At 40.4% G+C, this 21,709-nt stretch overlaps 1 protein-coding gene across 2 annotated transcripts in view; it reads right to left on the bottom strand.

The window, feature by feature from the left end:
* Nucleotides 1-466: 466 nt before the first annotated feature.
* The window catches only part of LOC135214851 (lysophospholipid acyltransferase 5-like), a 118,982-nt gene continuing 97,739 nt past the window's right edge, over nucleotides 467-21,709 (bottom strand). For both annotated transcript variants that reach the window (XM_064249267.1, XM_064249266.1), the window contains exons 10-11: nucleotides 18,028-18,176; nucleotides 467-3,266 (exon numbers count right to left, since the gene is read on the bottom strand). In XM_064249267.1, coding sequence (XP_064105337.1) covers nucleotides 3,125-3,266; nucleotides 18,028-18,176 — 291 coding nt within the window. In that variant the 3' untranslated portion in view covers nucleotides 467-3,124. The remainder of the gene's footprint in view (nucleotides 3,267-18,027; nucleotides 18,177-21,709) is intronic.

Here is a 21,709-nt window from a genome sequence, read left to right as displayed (position 1 = left end):
TCTAAAGCTAATACAAAAGTGATAAACTATTTACAGTTCTTAATGGACAGTCAATAATAGGATGTAAACTACTGAAGTCTATTCTACAGTTTCTACCAACTACCAAATACCTTACTGAGAACCGTGTAATTCATAAAATTTCCATGCTTGGAAAATTACTTTGGTTCTTCAAAGTATTATAAACATTTCCATACTATCAGGAGAGAGCAAGAAAGACAGAGAGAGAGAGAGAGAGAGAGAGATTTAAGATCTACTCCAAATTCAAATATTACCCAACACATTAAAATTTTTTATAAAATCAACTACTGAGATGGTACATTTACAAACCTCTGGCTACAGTTCTACTTGGTAAAAAGGCCTTTTTCCATTATCTACAATAAGAATTCTATTAGTGCATAGTGTAAACAAAGGTATAATCCTTGGTTTGCCTGTTCCTGACCAATGAGAGAGGAGAAGAGAGAGAAGAGAGAAGAAGAGAGAGAGAGAGAGAGAGAGAGAGAGAGAGAGAGAGAGAGAGAGAGAGAGAGGACATTACCTGAATATTATGGTGTAAAACAAAAACAAAAAGGGAAAAATCAAATAAAGTAAAAATCATCCTTGATTTAATCATAGTTGTACTTTCATTACCACTGGATAATTTTCTTGTACCTGCTTCCTTCTATTTATGGTCCACAAAAAATCGTTTAGTTAAAGAGTATTGGCAGGTATATCAAAATCAACTTAAGATATTCCTGCTTAATTACAAGAAAACAGAAAGAAATAGCATGCAATAAACATATACTGTACTCTTCTTACAGGAAGACCTGATCCACAAGATCTCAGCAATCTACGTAATAAGTGAGTTTCTAAATACAATTGACTATATTTCACAAAGGAATTTACATTATCTATACCACAATGTATACTTTGATTATTGTTTAAAGTGGAAGAGGGATATTTTTAAAACTTTACTTCACCCCTCTTGTACAAAATCTCTGAAGGGCTGCAACTGTTTCATTATGAGAAATGTGATTTCACTCTAGTAATTGTAGATATACAATGTGCAAGGATGTGCAAGGATAAAAGATCATCACAGACATCTAAGGAGGAGAGTCATGACTGTTGAGAAAGCCAATACATTAACAACTACATTTGAGGAGTGAATACCTTAGTACCTACACTGATAACAGAAATAAATGTGGAAGAAATTCAAAATATCTATATTTCTAGGCACCCAGAGAACCTTTGCTAAACTTAGTTCATGGACAAGGAATAGGATTAGTGTTCAAAAGGTCAAATGTGAACTCTATAAAACCTGACCACCATTACAGCCAAGTGGTGGTGACAACTAACTTCGGAATGAAACTAGTAAACAAAGAGAGGCCATTCTGTCATAAGAATCAGACTCCAGGTGCTGCTGGCAATATGGAAGAGACATTACTTGTTTCAATAATTATAAAAGCCATGTGTACGAAGTTTTGAGGCCATTCTGGTACAAGAGTGAAGATTTTGAAAACTGCTATCAATAATGAAAACTGTAATAAATAAATGGCATGCCCAGCACTTTTCAGAACACCTTTGAACAGAGCCTGACTTCTATGAAATATAACTTAACCAGACCATTGAGTTAACATTAAACTCAAAGAGATTGTGTGAACCATTCCTAAGGCAACCACTCTTTCTTAACATATATGATCATAATCTTATCAGTAAATCATTAATAGTATGCAGCCATTTCTTCTACATGATAACCCCTCCCTTAAAGATTTATGCTCAATGAATTTATAATGTCATTTATATTTCTGCATGAAGCTTACTAATCCATTCCTCAAATAAATGGATTAAATTACTGAGCTTCCCTAGTGAAAGATCACTTATAAAGAAAGTTACTGTAGAATAATTCTGGAAGGTGCTATTGAACTTTGCTTACTTTTCTTGGCCAATGAAATATCACATATTTTCCAAATGAAGGCAAATAACCATTAAAATAATTCATGAATAAATGTTACACATATGCTATTTCATCATCCCCATATCCCAAAATATTGCAACAGTAAAGCCACTAAACACCTGGTTTGCAACGTATACAAATGACTAAGATATGTGTAGAGTTAAAAGTATATGACGTACTTTAGAATTCTAAAAATGATGTCCTTTATCAGAAGTGCTAAAATCACTGAATATAGAAATCATACTCAATTCTAAAGCATGCTGAACACTAGAAAGAGAAACTCTTCAGTGTCAAAAGGCAGTATCCAAAACAATGGAAAAAAAATTACATTTATATAAAACAGAACAACCACACTTGTTTTACACAGTAAAGCTATAACGATAATTATTATGAGTAAACAAACCTATCTATGGCTCTACCATCACACATCAGCTTCAAATCTGATACAATGAAGACATTTTAGGAAAATAGAAACAAAATATACATTTAGCTTTGTACAAGTCCCTTCATCGCATAAGCACTTCCTTAGCTAATGTGGTATAAAGAGTAATTACATATAATTATTCATTATCAACTGCCTATATTCATTTATGCACATTTTAAACGTTAACAACTGCCAGTATATACAAACATTTTTATTAAGTACAACAACTTTTCTCCTTTGGTTAAAAATGCCAATAGTGCAAGATTTGTTTTACTAATGTTATGCATTATCATAGATATTCAATTTCTTATCAACCAATCCAACTTATTATGAATAAAGTTTCAATGATGACTTGAAACCAGACTTTAGTTATACAAATAAACACTAATGTTTAAAGCAAGTTCCAAGCTCATACCTGCAGAACACTTTTTAAGATATCCTTATATATGCTCAGTGACGCTGTCTTTAGTATTTCATGTACATTACCATTGTAGGAATGAATGGTATAGTTGTGCAAATTACACAATGAAACTTTAGTGAAATATTACATAGAGCAAACAAATGCAAAATATCTACTGATAGATCCTCATATTTGCATTCTAGTTTAAAACACTTGAATCTGATGTCGGTGCAATGCTGTTAAAAAGATTTACTCTCTGACTAACTATAAGAGGTAGGTCACCTTCGACATCATCTAACTCCTTTAAAAAACTATCTCATTTATTTGCAGTCTATAATATGATAATTTTTAACACTAAAAAGGCTGTTTTTTATTCAACTTTGCCCTTCTCTATTCTTACTCTTTCTCCACCTACTGCCTTTATCAAAGCTTTGACTGCAGATCCATATAACGGCCACCCTGCGAAGAATACATGCCCCGAAAAATACAGAGATGTATAGAACTGCCACCACCTGAAAAAAAAGAAGGATACCTGATACTTCTACAGTAAAAAGCATCAATTGCATAGTAAAAATTACAGAAAACATTATTCTAACAAACAAAAAGTAATTCTTTTATTGTTAACATTAATTTCTTTTTAATTTGCACTTAAGCACTCACAAATCCATTGTCACATCAGTTATCCATCGTAGGCGGGAGATGGAGAGGTTTTAAAAAATGTTTCCTGCTATGCTATAGATGCTTTAATTTTCCTTTGTAGATTACAACAGTTATTATTAAACAGGTATTAAACAGGTTTTCACTGCTGTCCTAGTTGTATACTTTAAGTTTTTTAGGCTTACTATGCAAGAATAGCTCCTAGCCACACCAACCTGATATATCTTGAAATAAGAAATAAGACTCCACTGTACAAGTCCAGACCATGCTCCACTGTTCAAAAAAGAATTACTAAATTCCTCTGTGTGGTTCTGCTTTGAAAGAATATACACTGCTGCACTATCAGGACCAGAGCTGTTCTGTTATCAGTACTGTGATATACCATCTGCTAGTTTTTCATACATTTACATAATTTATTCTGTTTTTTACTTTATAATCAGTGGTGTGATTGCTGCCTCTGGGTTACTGTGGATACTTACTTGAGAGTTCAGTATTTCATTATTTCTTGGTCAAGGGTTCTTAATACTTCTGGCTTTTCAGTAATTTTCAAAATGAAATTCATTATATTTTAGGCAGAATTTTTTAGTTCATTATTATGTAGTAATTTTTGCAAATGATCAGTATGAAAGCAGCTTGCTGAATCATCCCTAATATTTATTGGTTACTACATTACAGTATTCAAATCCAGTGAAATTTCTTCATCAGTCCAAAGCTACATTAATTTTATTTCTCTGTTTCTATCTCAGCATTTCATCAAATTGCACTTTTTTGCTGTTAATGACAATAACCTATAAATTTTCAATATTGTGACTGGTGTCTTTACCATTTTTTGTATTTCTTTCAGCAGGGGGGGGGAATACAGGCAGTCCCTGGTTATTGGTAGAGGTTCCGTTCTCGGCGGGGTGCTGATAAGCTAAAACTGCCATTAACTGAAAAGCTAAAACTGCCATTAACTGATAAGCTAAAACTGCTATTAACTGATAAGCTAAAGCTGCCATTAACTGAAAAGCTAAAACTGCCATTAACTTATAAGCTAAAACTACCATCAACTGATAAGCTAAAACTCCTATTAACTGATAAGCTAACACTGCTATTAACTGATAAGCTAAAACTGCCATTAACTGATAAGCTAAAACTGCCATGAACTGATAAGCTAAAACTGCCATTAACTGAAACCCTGTGATTTATGGCACTTAGGGCACCAAGTTTCGGTTAATGGCGCCTCTGTTAGGTATGTTATGGCTCCATAATTCTATCATCGGCACCTTATGGTGCTGATAACCGAAACTGTGCCCATTACGGCGCCATAAAACCGGATCGCCATTAACCAAGTGGTGATAATCAGGGATTGCCTCAATATCTACTTTAGTACAGTACGATACAGGTCAAGACTCAAGCGGCAGCAAAGCCAACTTCAAAATGCTTATGCTGTCACAAAGCTTGATTTGAGTTTTTAATCAATTTGTATTTTACATAACTAACAAACCTGAGGTCTTAACATTACGATAATACTAGCGCCAAGCTGGAAACCGGTAAAATTAATAACAAACTTGTGAGATCCAGGGACTTTTAGCATCTATACCAGGTCACAGGGTATTGTAGTTCCCAGAATGCCCTTGGCATTTCATGACCCATCAGTTACTCTTCCAACCCAGCTTAGACTGTTAGAGGGGTGGTTAGAGGTGGGCCTTATCTGTTAAGACCTCAGGTTTGTTAGTTATGAAAAATGATATTGTTAGAATACAATAAAGTTTTGTACATGCAACTTCCCCGGCAGATATATACTTAGCTGATTGACACCCTTGGTGGTGGGAAAGAGACAACTATTTACTGAATAGACAGGTAAACAACATACGTTGTAGGTAATAAATAAATAAAACCTTGGTTCCTACTTGTTCAGGCGGAATTTTCCATGGCTAATGCCTAGGAATCTGCTTCGCCTCAAGAGCCTCAGCGAGGATGTGACCTATGGCTAAGAGTTCTTGTGGGTCTGTCGATGAGGTCTTATCCATTTTCTCGACAGAGCCTCTTACATGACAATATGCCTATGCCTAGTGGCATAATTAAGGAGCACAACACCGATCCCGATCACCTGATCCTAACACGAGGGTTAGTGCTTAAGTTGAAAAGAGTTATCCCCAAACTCCTTTCAAACAACCCAAAGAAAAAACACGACGTTAAATAAAATTTAACTCACTAGTTAAGGATCAGTATCGGCTCCCTATCCCAGCAATGTATCCGCAGACACGTATCAACCAAGAGAGAAGGATGTCTCGTAGGTTATCTTGACATCCTTCGGATAATGGGAAGTCAACACAGAGTTGCATCTCCCGTATGTGACAGCTAAAATGTCCTTATGACATATTGTTAAGGAAAGAACAAGAATTCGGAAAAGCTCGCACTTCATGCGCTTTTAATTCTCAGCTGTTTGAAGGAATCATTAATGCACTTATCAAGTGCTTAGGAGATCACATTGTCTCAAAGAAGGCCAGGGCGTTCTTTGATATAGATCTCTTCTGGGTGAAGCCTGGAGCCTGGCAGGCGCCTAGCGCCTGTCTAGCGCCTCGCGCCTGGCTGAAGCCTTGCGCCTGAATGGCGCCTAGAGCCTGGCTGGAGCCTCACGCCTGGCTGGCGCCTGATTGGCTCCTCTCTCCTGGCTAGCGACTCGCGCCTGGCTGGAGCCTTGCGTCTGGCTGGCGCCTGGAGCCTGGCAGAAGACTTCATGATTACTGTCTATGAGTCTGCATGCCTCAAGAGTTTCAGCGAGGTAGGGACCTATGACTGACAAACCCTTCTGGATCATGTCAATGGGGGCTAGCCCGCTTACACGACAGAGCCTTCTCGGCTCGTGCCAATGGGGGCTGACCCACTTACATGGCAGAGCCTTACCTGTATCATATCAATGGGGACTAGCCCTCTTACATGACAGAGCTTTAGGTTTCTCTTTACTGGAAGGAGCCTTGCGCCTGGATGGCGCCTGGCTGGCTTCTAGAGCCTGGCTGGCGCCTCGCGCCTGGCTTGGCTCCTCCACACTTGCTGGAGCTTCGAGCTTAGAAGAGTCTCTAGGCTGTTTGGCGATGTCCACATCGGACACTCTTATATCTGTCCGATTTGTTCGCCTCTGGCGCAAATGCGCCAGGTTGGAGGCCCGCTCGTTCTCAGTATCGGACCATGACAGAGTTCCTTGGAACTGTCCGCCTCTGGCGTTTTTCGCCTGTATTGGCATTTGGCGCCTGGCTGGCGCTACATTGTCCGAGAGTCCTGAACAACCACATAGTTTATCAGGAGACTGGAGAAGGGTGGAAGAAATTCTTCCCCTTTGAGCTTTTGGCCCCTGGCAAGGGGAGGTGATTGTAATCAGCTACATCCAGTAGACGACAGGATATCTAACAATACGAGAGAGAAGAGTCTTCCTCCCAGGAGGATCCTTCGTGAATACTTCCTTTGCTAACGAGATCTCTTCTTACATGTTGATGAGGTTCCTCGTTGCAGAATCTTCCCTATCCTTGTCTGAAGGAAGGGAAGGAGTCTGGAAGTCGAAGGAGACTCCGAGCTGAAATTGGGCGGAACCCTGATTTCTAGCTCTTATTGTATCCTTCTGAATACCTTCTGGGAAGCATTTCGAGCCCTCATCGCACCCCGAAGACTCTGTAGGCAAACGTTTAAACCATCTCTTCTTCTGTAGATGAAAATGTAAGTACCCTGCCTGGGCAACGAAACTTCTATCTGAAAGCGTTGCGTCAGGAATAGAGGGTTTTAGTTCTTTTGCCAGACATACTATGCTGGCAAGAACCCATTGCCGAGTCTCCATTGAATCTGATGCGAGATTCCAATGCACAAAAAATTCACTTGTCTTCTTGGTCGTTTAGGGCTAAGAGAAACAAAGAATTCCTTCATAAACTTTCTCAAATAAGTTTGATGAGGAGCAGTTCCATTTTGTCAGAACACGGAATCTGTGGCCAGAATAAGATCCCATTCGAAGTACATGATATCCTACTCTTGTTGTATTGCGGTATCGTATATGATCCCGAAGATCTTAATCCTCTGTTATCTCTAATTCCCCTTGTAGAGACAGAGTATGGCCTTTTACTGCGTTCTTTGATAGCAGATATATACATAGGTGATTCTTCCCTCTGAAAGTGAAGAAAAAACCTCGCTATGTGGTTCACAGAGGTATCGGAAGAGGACAGTTTCCTCATTCCATCTAGCACGATCTGCAGCAATTCAATGTCTTAGCCATGACTATTGTCATTTACCTTGAAAAATCCTCTCATTCATGTCCACTTCTGGTCAGTCTGCACGCAGACAGACTCAGAGTGGAGAGGTTTTTCAGGTCTATTTATAATAGATTCTAATAGAATATCCAGATACTCTTGGAAAAGCCTTACGAAACATGCTGTGAAAAGAACGTGACTTCTGTGAGTCCAACCTCTCTAAGGCCAAAATGAGGCATTCATCCTCTCTTCCTTTGACGCCCATTTATCTTAATATCTGTTAAGAATTTATAACTAGGGGAAAAAAGACTAAAGTTTATTCCCCTTCTTTAAATTAAAGATGTCGTATATTGCTACCTCTCTTGGTTCGAGGAAAAGGAAGCAGTCTATAGGAAGCCTGTTCGTCTTCTACCTTGCGAAGAGATCTATGAAGAAGGCTTTCCGCAGGTTCTCACAACTCTTTTCAATAAATGTTAGACATACGTTAACAGTTATTATCTTCGATCGAGAAGGTTCTCACGGACATGCAAAATCTTGCATCGAACCTCTTAAAGATCGTTACGTCCCGTGTCTGTTCCCAATAGGTTCTCTTTTGTTAACGCGAACAGGGGCGAAAAAAGAGATTCTCGATGCTCTTTGCGATATGAGAGAGTCGTGGAATTGGCCTGAGTGATTAAAATAAATCATTTCATCATTCCTTGTAAGCGACCCCTTTCCGATTAAATGGGTAACGAAATCAGGAACCAATCTTGCCGTTACCGAGCCTGCTGTCTGAGAGGCTACTGGACTCTTAGGTTAATAACTCGCTAAAACGAGAAAATATCTTGGATGGTGCTTCTGGCGCATTGCGCCAGGCTTGGCGCTTCTTGGTGCAATTGCGCCAGGGCTTTGGCGGCTTCTGACGCTTTGCGCCAGGCTGGAGCTTCCTTCTAGTTCTTTTTAGGTTATGTGCCAGAACATCTGTGCCTTTATGGTACCAGACATCCTTCACATGTTAATTCCGTTCTTAGTAGGAAAAAACTTTTATATACGTAGTATAGTCCATTCAGGGAAACAACTTCTGCCACTAAGAGAATGTTTCCCATCCGACTCACCCATCTTCTCTTGAGCAATATCCGATTCTAAAAAGGTTGTGTGTGTTTCTCGAAAGGATGAGAGAATTATATTATATCGTGCTCTGCCGTATTAGAATCTGTTATAATACTGTCACATCGTGGTAAACAGCATTAATCTAGGAAACCTTTGTAAGGATACTAGGAATTCTGTAGTTAACCTCGGTATGTGCATAAGACTTGACCATATCGTAGTCTTAAAGTGAATTCTATATTACATTCATCTTCTCACTAAGCATGTACTCTAATAAGCCATGCTTTCGTAAGCATGAGAGCATTATATAATATAGAGTTCCGCTGCGTTAGAATCCTTTAATAATGTTACCTACGGTAAACAGCATTGAAATGTTGTAATATCTTTCTTATTGAAAGCTTCTTAGCAAAAGGCAGACAATATTTTATTTATGTTTGCTTAACTATCCCCTCAATCCGAGGCTAAAACCGCGATTGCAGGGGAGAGAGACATGTAACCGACCACTACATGGTACTGCGTTGGTCTAAGCGATAGCAGTCTCCGTTAGCCATCTAGCCTTACTCTTCCAGAGTTGCCAGCTACTCCATTCAATAAAGGAATCTTATAAAATTATTATCGAACTTCAGGAAGTTCTTATTAATGCATATTTAAGCAAAACAAGACTTCGATAAATCTAGAAGCTAAGTAGTTGTTGTCTTTAAGCGTAGTCCTTCCTAGGAAATTCCTGGAAGGATACTGGTAATTGAGTTGCTCAGCAAAGAAGTAACTACGGTATGTGCTTATGATTTGCCGTATTGTATTCCCATACAGCAGATACTCTACTACCTTCTTTCCCTGCCGAGGCAGATAGAGAAAGGAAAAATTTTTACTATCTTCGTTCTTTTCGTTAATAGAACGATAGAAAGAGTATATATATCTCCTTAAGGAAGGAAGTTAATCCAGGAACTCTTTAAATCTTCGTGATTTCCTCATAAATCGCGGAAGAGACAGAATTCCTGTTCATCTGTAGGGTTTACGGAAGGAAGTAGATATTTCCTATCTGCCATCATACCCAAACGTCAATGAGATTCTTATAAGAAAACTCCCAAAACTCTTGCCTCTTCATAACGAGGGAAGAGCATGAATGAAGGAGAGAGTCCGCATTGAGAGGAACTGCCAAACACAGGAGTCTTCTGAATAATGAAAAAATGGCTTCTCTTAGTATCAGAATCCTTCTGACAAAAGCGACGGCCGCCTGTGCGACATCTTGCACCTTGCCAGGGGGAAAGTTGCTCAAGTTAAAAACTCAAAGAGGAGCCTCGCGACTGACCTCTCTCTCATAAGAAGATTTGGAATATTCTGGCGCCTGGCTCCTTGCGCCTAGCGCCTGGATAGTTCCGCACGCTAGAAAGAAGACTCGCTCCTGGAACGTTCCGCTTGCGTGGAAGGTCCCGTGCGCCTACTACACCCCTTTTAGAAAGAGCCTCTTGCCTGGAAACGTTCAATGGAAGGATCGTTCTAATTGCCACTCTACTATAAGGCTCCTTGCTCTAGCCGTCTGTTTTTCTGGCGCAATTTGCGCCAGGCTGGCGCTTCGTCTTTGAAGGCGCCTTGCGCCAAGAAAAATTTTCTAGAACGCGGCTTGCGCTCAGTTGCTGGAACGCGGCTCGCGTTTGGTTGTAGGAACGTGGCTCGTGCTAGTCTGTTTGCTGGAATGCGGCTCGCTGCTGGCTGTTGGAACGTGGCTCACGCTAGCTTGCAGGAAAGCGGCTTCCTGGCTGGCTCTTGCTCAGTGTTCTCTTAGTTTTCAGAGAACGCGCTAGATCATCCAAACTCCAAACATATACATTCTTCATCTTTTCGGATGTAAGATGAAGAGACGCACTTTTTTAAGGATGCCTTTTCAATGGCTATCCTTGGCAGTCTGGGACGCTCTACAGAACCTGCCGAGGGGACGCCTGACCGGTGGGGATTCTCTGAAACCTCCTTACGGCTTTCGACATTCCTTCTCCTCTGGGCTTGGGAGCTTGAAAGAGGTCTAGGCCTGAGAGCGAGACAGAGCCGATCAGACGCACCCTCCACTGCAATGGGGAACACTAGTAATCACTTCTTACCTTTTAATAGCTCGCATTTTGAGCCACAATCCTTGTCTTCAAATTGCAATTATGAATTTGAAGTTTCTGCGAAGTAAGAAGGTGATGAGGATGCAACACTACTAGTACTGTTAATACTCTAATTGCTCGTTAGTACGAGTATCCAAAAAAAACTTTTAAAAGAAACGTATCTAGTTACATGCTTTACCGACTCCCTAAAGTAGGAAGTCAGTTTATTTCCTCAATCAATTCTAACACTTATTACACGTATTAATGAATAAATATTAATATTTCCCTTTCTTGCAAACTATGTGAGTGTCTACCGAAAATTTCGGTAGTTACACGTCATATATTCTTCGAAATTTTCGAAGCCAAATTCATTAAAAAGTTAATAAAAGCGTATGCCAAACCAAAGACCCAGTACTTCCCTGCAAAAGACAGCCCAAAAGATCGATGGCGATGAAAAACGAAAATCAAGTCAGGAGGTAGCAACAACATATGTTGACACTACTGCGACAGAGAAAATCTGGTTCTAGAACGGGAATGGTTCCTATTCCTGCCACCCAGCGGCAGGGGGGTAGATCACCTGACCTACCTGCAGTGTGTGCTGCGAAATTCGAATTTCTGTCGGACGTCAGAGACATAAACTAAGTATATATCTGCCGGGGAAGTTGCATGTACAAAAATACAAATTGCTTAAAAATTTGTCATTTGGTGGGAGGTAAGTCTCTATAACTGACTGGGAGTTTGCCACCTTTATCCATTTCCGAATGGATGAAGATATATGAAAATCTATTGGTTTTCCTCTCTGGGTGATCATATAATGCCATGGTTTATTGCATTACGGAAGGTGGAGAGCTATCCGTTCTCATAAACCACTCCTATCCCTTATATCTGAATCTATTATCACCCCACTCTCTCCCTATTACTGAGAGGAGTGTTTTGCTACTGAAAAGTATACTATACTCTAGATTATCTTTACAGTATGGCTGTCCCCCTCACCTGCATCTAGTTCGTTCTAGCTCATGATGGTACTCTCCTTCATACTGCACGTAGGTAAAGGAGTTGAAAGAAAGTAGTAAAGAAGAAAGACCAGTCATCTCATTCATTCTACTTTCATACCTTCATCTTAGACTAGACACAAACTGACCCGCCTGGGGTACTGGATGAGCTACACCACCTGCTGGGCAGCCACCACTGACCCAAAGAAAAAGTGTCCAAGGATCTATGGGCAACATCTTTTAAATAAAAGGAAGTGAAAGTTGTTTGGCGTCGCCAAATACCAGCTTTCAAAATCCTCTCCACTGACATATTTTTCTTGAATGCCAAAGAAGCACTCAAGCCCCTGATGTCATGAGCTCTAGCTCTCTCCAGGCTATTTGACCCTGTGTTTTCTGTCATGTATGCATTCCTGATCGTTTCTCTCAGCCAAAACGATAGTTTTCCTGGACACTTCCTTTTGTTGTCCTGTACTTACAAAAAGCCTTCGGCACCCCGGCCTGAGATGCCTTGTTCTTCTTAAGTACGCTCTTAGTGCTCTGACAGGACATAGAAGCATTTCTTCAGCGTCATTGTCTACAAATTCTGCCAGAGAAGGTATGGAAAAGGAGTCGAATCTGCCATCCACTACTGATGGGATTTGGGTTTTGGCCACGAATTCTGGGACAAACTCGAAAACGTTAGACTTCCAACCTCTCGAATGCTTCACCACATATAACAGACCATGCAGCTCCCCAACCTTTTTGGTTGAGGCTAGGGCCAATAGGAAGACTGCCTTCAGGGACAAGCTTCTATCTGTGGCCTGTCTCAGTGGCTAGTATGGGGGCTTTGTAAGACTACTCAGTACCATGGTCAAATCCCAATCTGGAGCTTTTAGTTCCTTCAGGGAACAGGACTGTTCAAAACTCTTCATTAACATAGCCATCTCCCATGAAGAAGAAATGTCCACGCCTTCCATCCGCAGGACCGAGGGTAGAGCAGCCCTGTATCCCTTTACAGCAGATACAGACATATACCTTTCTGTCCTGAGATATATCAGAAAATCTGCTAACTGTTGAATAGTGGTTCTGAGTGGAGACAAGTTCCCTCTACGACACCAATCACAGTACGCGGACCATTTTCCTTGGTAGACCACTGCAGATGACCTGATATTTCCTGCCTTCTGTGTTGCTGCTTTCTGAGAAAAGCCTCTCGCTCGCAGGAGATACTTGACAGTCTCCGCTCGTGAAGTGATAGGGACTGCACCGACTAATGGTACCTCTTCACATGCGGTTGACATAGTAGGTTGTTCCACGGAGGTAACTCTCTAGGCACATCTATTAGGAGTTCCAACAGATCCAGAAACCATTCTGCCTTCGGCCACAAAGGGGCTACCAGAGTCATTTTGAGGTTCTGAGACTGCATTACCTTGTTCAGAACCTGACGGATTAGGCAAAATGGAGGAAATGCGTACACGTCCAGATTGTCCCATAGGTGTTAAAGCGCATCTTCTGCTACTTCCTCTGCGTCCGGGACTACTGAACAATACACTTCCAACTTTTTGCTGTACCTGATTGAGAATATGTCTATGATCGACCTTTCCCACAATATGAACATTCAGTCCACTACTTCTTGATGCAAGGACCACTCTGTTCCTAGGGTCTGGTCCCTGCGGCTCAATTTGTTGGCCACTATGTTTCTTTTTCCTGGAATATATCTGGCTCTGATGTCTATAAGTTCTCTACAGCCCACTGATGAAGTTGAACTGTCATCAGGTGTAACTGTTGAGATACCAGGCCTCCTTGATTGTTTACGTAAGCTACTACTGTGGTGTTGTCTGACATCAATACCTACTGATTGCCCCTTCACCCTCTCCCGGAATTCCTGTAGTGCCAGAAACGCTGCTTTTAACTCCAACACGTTTATTTGGAGTTTTCTGTCTTCGCAACTCCACTTCCCTGAAGTCATCAGCTCCTCCATGTGGGTGCCCAAACCTTCGAGTGACGCATCTGAGAACAGCAAGAGGTCCAGAGAGGGTTGCTGAAGGGGAACTCCCACTATCAGATTGTTGTCCTGTACCCACCACAGTAGGTCTTTCCTCACCTCTGTCAACAAGGGAATTTGCTTGTATGGGTGATCTACCATTGACGACCAAAACTCCTTCATCCTCCATTGCAATGATCGAAGGTGTAGTCTCCCTTGTTGTACCAGCTTCTACAAGGAACTTAGAATTCCCAGTACTACTTGCCACTGTTTTGCTGGCTGTGTTTGCTTTTCCAGAAAGGCATTCACCACTTGTTTGCATTTCTTTACCCTCTGGTCTGCTGGGAAAACTTTGGCTTTTACTGTGTCTTAATTATACCCAGATACACCAGCCGTTGACTTGGATCCAACTTTGACTTCTCCTGATTTATCGAAATGCTTAGGCTGTGACAAAACTGCAGAAGGGTAACCCTGTCCTGAAGTAATTTTCACTGGACTTTGCTATCACCAGCCAGTCGTCTAGGTGTTTTATTAGCCTGATCCCCTGAGCATGCGCCCATGTCGACACGAGAGTGAATACTCTTGTAAAAACTTGCGGAGACGTTGTCAATCCGAAGCACAGGACTCTGAATTGGAAAACTTCCTCTGCAAGACTGAAGCAGAGAAATTTCCTGGAAGACTGATGGACTGGGATCTGAAAGTATGTGTCCAAGTCTATTGTCAGCATAAAGTCCTTGTCCCTGACTGCTGCTAGAACTGTCTTTGGGGTCTCCATTCTGAATCGGGTTTTCCTTATAAACAGATTCAATGCTGACACATCTATTACTGCCCTCCAATCTCCGTTGGCTTTGGGGACAAGGAAAATGCAGCTGTAAAACCCCTTTGACAGAAGCGATACTTGTTCCACAGCTCCTTTTTCCATCATATTCTTCACTTCCTCTTGCAGAATAAAAGCTTTCTGAGATTCCTGAGCATAAGAGAGGTGCGGTAATGGTTGTTCTGTTAAGGGTGGGGTCACTTCGAACGGAATCAAATATCCGACTCTGAGAACATCCACCACCCACTGCTCTGCTCCAAATTCCTGCCACACCTTCCAGTGATTTGTCTTGAACCTCTCCCCTCTATTGTGAAAGAGCTGATGAGCAATTCCTCATTGCTAACAGGGAATCCATATCAATAGTGTGGCTTAATCTAGCCAATGCTGCATCTCTCCTCATCAATAGGATATTAGCCCAAACATTGGCACTTCAATTCGTCAAGTACGCAATTGCTTTGGAACCTGATTGTAGCAATCTGATAAACATTGTCTCATCCACTACTTATCTTGTTATTTCTGAAAATGCAAATTTGCCAATGCTGTTGACCAAAGGTCTAACCAAGAAGCAGTCTGAAAGATAGAAGAGCTGTTACTTCCAATGTAGCAGCCTCCTGACAAGTCATCGACGGGCATTCCATCTTAATTTGATCCAACGTTAACCAAGGTTTTCACCTTACCACATCTAGGTTAATTTGTCTAGATAGCAAAAGGAACCATAGGTGTCGCATATTTCCTACGTTTCATCAACGGCGGAGAAATAAACTTAAACGATCTATGTGATCTTAACAAATTATCCCTTCCAGCAATCCGTGCATTGACGTGCTGTAAAACTGACTCCACATGACTTGAGCAAGGTAATTCATACGACATCTTCGTATCCTTTTTCACTCCAAATACCATATCGATTCGAGGAGGAAGCATACTGGCAGGTGCCTCCGTGCTCCTCGAAAGGTTATTGGATTGACGAATCAAATCAACCACCTCCGCATACAAAACCAGAAACTTCTGGTTTTCCCCTTCCTCCGGTTCCAACGTATTGTGTTCACTTCTATCCTCTGACAAACGTTCGGGTGCGTAGTGGCCATCCGACCCTAAGACCGCGGCCTCTTTGATCTCTGATGGCCGACGTCGGCTCGATCTCAAATAGTAGGAGAACGTGACCACCTAACTTCTTCTCTACTCACAGATCTAGAGAGAGAACCCCCATCTATACCTCCAAGATGAAGATTCTCCCAAAACCAAGATAATTTCCTCTCTATCTCTATTAATATCATTCAAGGTCATTCGACTATCATCTTCAACGGCCGTCGGGGAAGTCGGCCTTGATCTCTCATCGAGGCGAACAATGCCTTCCATCAGCGTATCAGGAGAGGTTACCAACTCTTTATTATTCAACCTTTTAATGGGAGCTCTCTCATCCTTTCTCCTTATTTTGAAAGGTCTTACAGGCGAAACTGGTATCCGTTCTCCATTCTTTGTTGAATGCTGCCCACTCACCATTGATTTTACCAACGGCAGTGGAGTCTCCTAAAAGCTTTGTCATCGCTGCTAGGATCTCGACAGCGGCCGCTATCCCAGCGACCATCAATGCTTTCGCTTGTTCGGACGCCTGTAAATGACTGTCCGTTAGCGTTAAGCTTCCCAGCCACTGTCTTCTTTACTTTGTTGCTGACAGGGATGTGACAGTCCTGGCTCGAAGATGAAGAAGAATTTACTCTTCTTCTCTTGACCAGAGGATCAGTCACGAAGTCCCGTATCCTCCAACGCTTGACTGGTACACGCAGTGACATCATTGAATTTTGCGATGACACTGAACTAGAGGAAAGAAGAAGAAGCCGATGCACGTCTTTCCTTTATGTCTTTCTTATCTATCTTGTACTCTAGAGCTTGTAATTTCTTCATGACTGTGTGTACCAAAGTCAGAAAGCGTATTCGTCTCCGGAGACAACGAAGTAGCGAGAGAAGCAGTAGGCTGTGACATCATCGCGTCAGCCAATGTCCGTGTGTGACGGTTGTGACGTCACCACTCTTGTAGGGAGAGATTGAGCGGCTGCTGCTGGAAGCCCTGCATGTGCTGCAAAACTGCTTCCAACATTCTGCATCGCCGGAAACATTGATGATGTCGTTGCCATGGCATTAGCTCCCATAAAATGCATGTCAGGCGGATGAGGAACATTCATCATTGTCGGGCCCGGGTGGAAACATGACGCCATATAATGAGAAAGCAACACCTCCAAGGTTGGTACGCCTGGTAGGCCTAACGCTGACCACATTCCTTCCATTGTCTACGCATCAGGAGCCGACACCTGGAACAAAGATGGCGATGCTCCCCCTCTCCCTGCTGGGAATGATGGAGCGTAATTATGCATAAAACTACCCAAAACCCCTCCTGGAGTTTCCAATAACGAATCACTAGAAGAAACTGAAGGGGTATAGGAAACATCAAAAGCAAGTGACGAAACATATGGACCAGTCTGATGTATTGCCGATGCAAAAGAAGCTGATGGCGCTTGGTCATCCAAAGATGGCGTCGTTTCCTTTCTTTTGTACTGGCCCTTCCCATAAAACTTCATCCACTGTTCCACCGACCAACCACGACAAACTAAATAAGGATTAGTAATAGTCCATACGTTTCCTCTGCACCTACTACAAGTTGGGTGGGGATCTGTAGACACCGATGTCAAAAATCTTGAACAAGGAAACCCACTCACTCCAGGGCATTTCCTTTGTCTCTTGCGAGAACCCGAAGAAATTTCTGTTGGTGAAGCAAAATTCTTCATCTTACAACGTACACAAATCTAGCAGATAACACCCACACTGAGATCACCCAGAGAGAAAAAAGGAAAATTTGAATAAAATCAGGCAAACTAAACCAGCTTTAAAACAGATAGAAAGTAATCACATCCTATCTTAAAGGCGGTACGAAAGTAACTGATGGGTCACGAGACGCCAAGGGCATTCTGGGGAGCTACAATACCCCGTGACCTGGTATAGATGCCAATAGTCCCTCGATCTCACAAGTTTGTTATTAATTCTACCAGTTTCCAGCTTGGAGCTAGTATTATCCTAATGTTAAGACCTCAGGTTTGTTTCATATATGAACAAATATTATTTATTGATAAGTAAATAATCTGGCACCTGCATATGGCAATATTTCCATAATGAACAGTGAATCAAGAAACTAAGCCAATAGTTCATGGGCAGACTGTACAAATATCACTACATCTACAAGTCTATAAATGAAATTACTTAATGATAATTAAGGGCCTGATTACTTTTTAAAAATTCTGCTACTCCAATTTATTTTTAATAAAAAACTATGTTAATTTTTTTAATCATTAACCAGTGCACTTAGGATTCACAAAATCAAAGCACAGCCCTTTTATGTCTGTAAATCTTAGCAGAGTTCCATTAATCTTATATTTCTCCATTAAATAAATTTCATCAAACTAACAAAGTAACTCACCTATGCAGCTTTAGTAAAACAAAAGGTCCTAAGCAATATCCCATAAAGATGACTACGTAGACCTTCAATACAACAAACTTGATGTACTTCAAAGGACCAGCATTTAGCAGGGACAAAAGTTTTGGATACTGGTTTACGTAATTTGCAAGCTGAAACAAACACAAACATTAAAATTAGTATACAAGGGCTTGATTGTTACAACACAGCAGAAAAGTGTACTACTGAGTAATGAAAGAAATGTTTTGTGGCTACAGTATAGTAAATCACTGAATATCAAATTAATGCCAAAGTAACTCAAAACATTTTTAAATACAGGCAGCCCTCGGTTAGCAGTAGGGGTTCCGTTCCTGGCCACCGACGGCAAGTGATTTTCGACACTAAGTGATTTTAAAGCCTATGGCCGCCGCACACCTTCTTTAGAAATTCTAGACCAGTTAACAGCGCCCTAGACCAGTCAAACGGCGCCGTAATCCCACAATAGTGCAATAAGTAAAATTATATTTATGTAGTATAGTATTATAGAATTTACTATACAGTATAGTACTGTGCAGTGCATTATAGTATTATTAATACTATAAAGTAAAAAAAGCCTAGCTTTAATCCTTTGGGTGTCTAGAGTATGTAAAGATATAATAAGGTTTTATACAGTGTACAGGTAGCTGTAGTGTTCAGGTTACGATAATTGGTCTTACAATAATCTGATTTAATGAGAGGCCAAATTACAATAGCCTAACTTTATCCCATCTTCTAGTTACATAAGTTCAAAAACAGCAAAAGAGAATGATGAAAGTATGGTTTTAACGTTATACTTGTTGTGTAAATGTGTAAAGCCATGAACAACCAAACAAGAAACAACTTTTTTTTTTTTTTTTTTTTTTTTTTTTTTTTTTTTTTTTTAAAGTACAATGTAATTGGATAACATCCGTTTGGCTTGTATTTCAATCATCGTACTATATTACACTATTACCGTAGTTGTTATAAATGACGTTATGTAGAACAGAAATGAGTCATCTTAATGTAATAACTTTATTTGCTATAGATCAAAGATCAATCTTGAAATATACTGTTAAATTTAAACCTAGTTATAACTGAAGCTGAGAAAACTGTTCAAGCTGCCAATGACTATTATCGTGCATCGGCAACAAGGATAAAACTCCTGTAAACGTAAGCAATCAAACCAACCGTAGATAAAATTGAGATAAAATAATTTTCGTCAAAACTGCTGCGCTTGAAAGAAAACATTTTACTGTTGGTTTCACACCGATATAAGATAAATGACGTACAGTTTGTATTACAGTGATATAAAGGAAATTGCAAACATAATCACATAATTTTTTTACGCAATAAATGTGCCGCTAACATAATCTGTTAACGAAAAAATAAATAGTTCACAATCATGAGACATATTCAATTCATATTTCCACCTGGAAACACGTCGTATTAGGGAAAATAACCTTGTCTAATATAAGTCAAGTATCTAGATATTCGTTTATACTAACTAGAAGCAAGAAAATTTGCTCAGAATTGCGTTTAATATGGTGAAACAAACTAATATTTGCCATCAGCTGATTTCAAACCAAATCATTGGCCGCTCCGAGGAATACTGGCATAGATTTGCCGTAGTATTTTATAATACATTTTAAACATAAATGCATGAAAACTTATAACAAAAAGCTGAAGTTTCATTAAGAAAATGAGTTATAATTATCTCCCAAATTAATAAAATAACACCATGCATTTTTCGGAACAGTGGTGGACAAGAACGAACATGTAAAAACATCCTTTGACATTGTGGAGGTTAGTTACAAAAGCTGCCTTAATTTGTATCATATTTATGTACAAAAATAAAAATACCCTATGCATATATTTTCATACACATTTTAAACATAAAAGCATGAATATTTATAAAATCAACACATCGATTGCTAAATTTGCACTCTTTTTAACTATATTTTTGGAAGAGCGGCAGGTGGCAGCTTACAAGAACTAACATGAAAAAACATCATACAGGTAGTGCTCGAGTTACGATAATCCGTTTTACGATAATCCGATGTTACGATGGGGTTAGCAATTAATACAAAAAAAAAAAAAAAAAAAAAAAAAAAAAAAAAAAAAAGTTGAAAATGCGTATTTTTAAATTTCGCACACAGCGAGCGCTGGCAGCAGCGTACTACGCTGTACGATATGTTGGCCCGAGAGCGAGAGGCTGGCGTAGGTACAGCGGCAATGAGTTCGACCTCACTTGCGCTCGTTTTGAACCAAGTAACATTAGGTCGGTGTTCGTTTGTGATTTTTGAGTGTTTTTTTTAAGTAACGAAAATTAAAACAAAAAAACTATGTCTGCCAAACAACCAAATAGGTGTCCTGCTGGTAGTGCAAAAAAGAAGAGGCAATCCATCACTTTGGAGCAGAAACTGAAAATAATAAACCAGCGTGAAGCGGGAAAGGCAGTCATGGTTATCGCACGTGACGAATGTTTATCGCAATCGACGGTATCCACCATCCTCAAGGACAAGAAACGCGTAATGGATGCTGTAAAGGCATCTGCTTCAGTTCATTCAACTGTTATATCAAAGAAGAGGATAGGGCCTTTGGAAGAAATGGAGCAGTTACTGGTCACGTGGATGGAGGATCAAATACAAAAGCGTATGCCGCTCACCCTCTTAACCATTCAGACAAAGGCGCGCATGCTTTTTGAAGAACTGAAGAAGAATTATGATGATAACCACAACAAAAGTTTTGCAGCAAGTGCTGGATGGTTTCGTCGTTTCAAGAACCGCCATAATTTTCACAGTGTGAAAATTAGCGGTGAAGCAGCAAGCGCTGATGCTGACGGAGCCGCTAAATTTAAGGATGTTTTACACGAGATCGTCGTTAATGAAGGCTACTTGCCAGAGCAAATCTTTAATGTTGACGAAACCAGACTTTATTGGAAACGTATGCCACAACGGTCCTACATCCACAAAGAAGCAACGGCGATGCCCGGGTTTAAGGCATACAAGGATCGATTGACTCTTCTGCTTGGGTTGGGGGAAATGTGGCTGGGTATAAACTTAAGCCCTTTATGATTTATCACTCAGAAAATCCAAGGGCTTTAAAAAACATCGACAAGCAGACACTTCCTGTGCATTACCGTCATAATAAAAAAGCTTGGATGACTGCAATATTGTTCGAGGACTGGTTCGTTCATTGCTTCATTCCGGAAGTGAAAGATCATTGTAGGAAAAATAACATCCCCTTCAAATTCTTCTGATTCTCGACAACTGCTTCCTGGCCGGCCACCCTCAAGCACATCGGAGATATTAACGAGAATGTAAAAGTTGTGTTTCTGCCACCAAACACAACTTCTCTCATACAACCCATGGATCAGGGTGCTGTGGCTACGTTCAAGGTGTATTATCTTCGGAACACGTTTGCGCAGGCTGTCCAGGCTACGGATAACGAGGAGAAAGATCTCAGAACTTTCTGGAAAGAATTTAGTGTTCTTAACTCCATTATGAACATTGGAAGGAGGTAAAGAAAGAGTGTATGAATGGGGTCTGGAAAAATCTGCTGAAAGTGTATGTGAACTCGTTTAAAGGTTTCGATCAGAATGAAGAAGAAGTGGAAATCAATAAAAAGATCTTGATACTTGGGAAAAGTTTAGATTTAGAAATTGACGAGGAAGATATCCAAGAACTTA

This window comes from Macrobrachium nipponense, chromosome 46 (genome assembly GCF_015104395.2).
Source record: "Macrobrachium nipponense isolate FS-2020 chromosome 46, ASM1510439v2, whole genome shotgun sequence".
Lineage (NCBI taxonomy): Eukaryota > Metazoa > Arthropoda > Malacostraca > Decapoda > Palaemonidae > Macrobrachium > Macrobrachium nipponense.
This window is presented reverse-complemented; position numbering and strand designations above follow the sequence as displayed.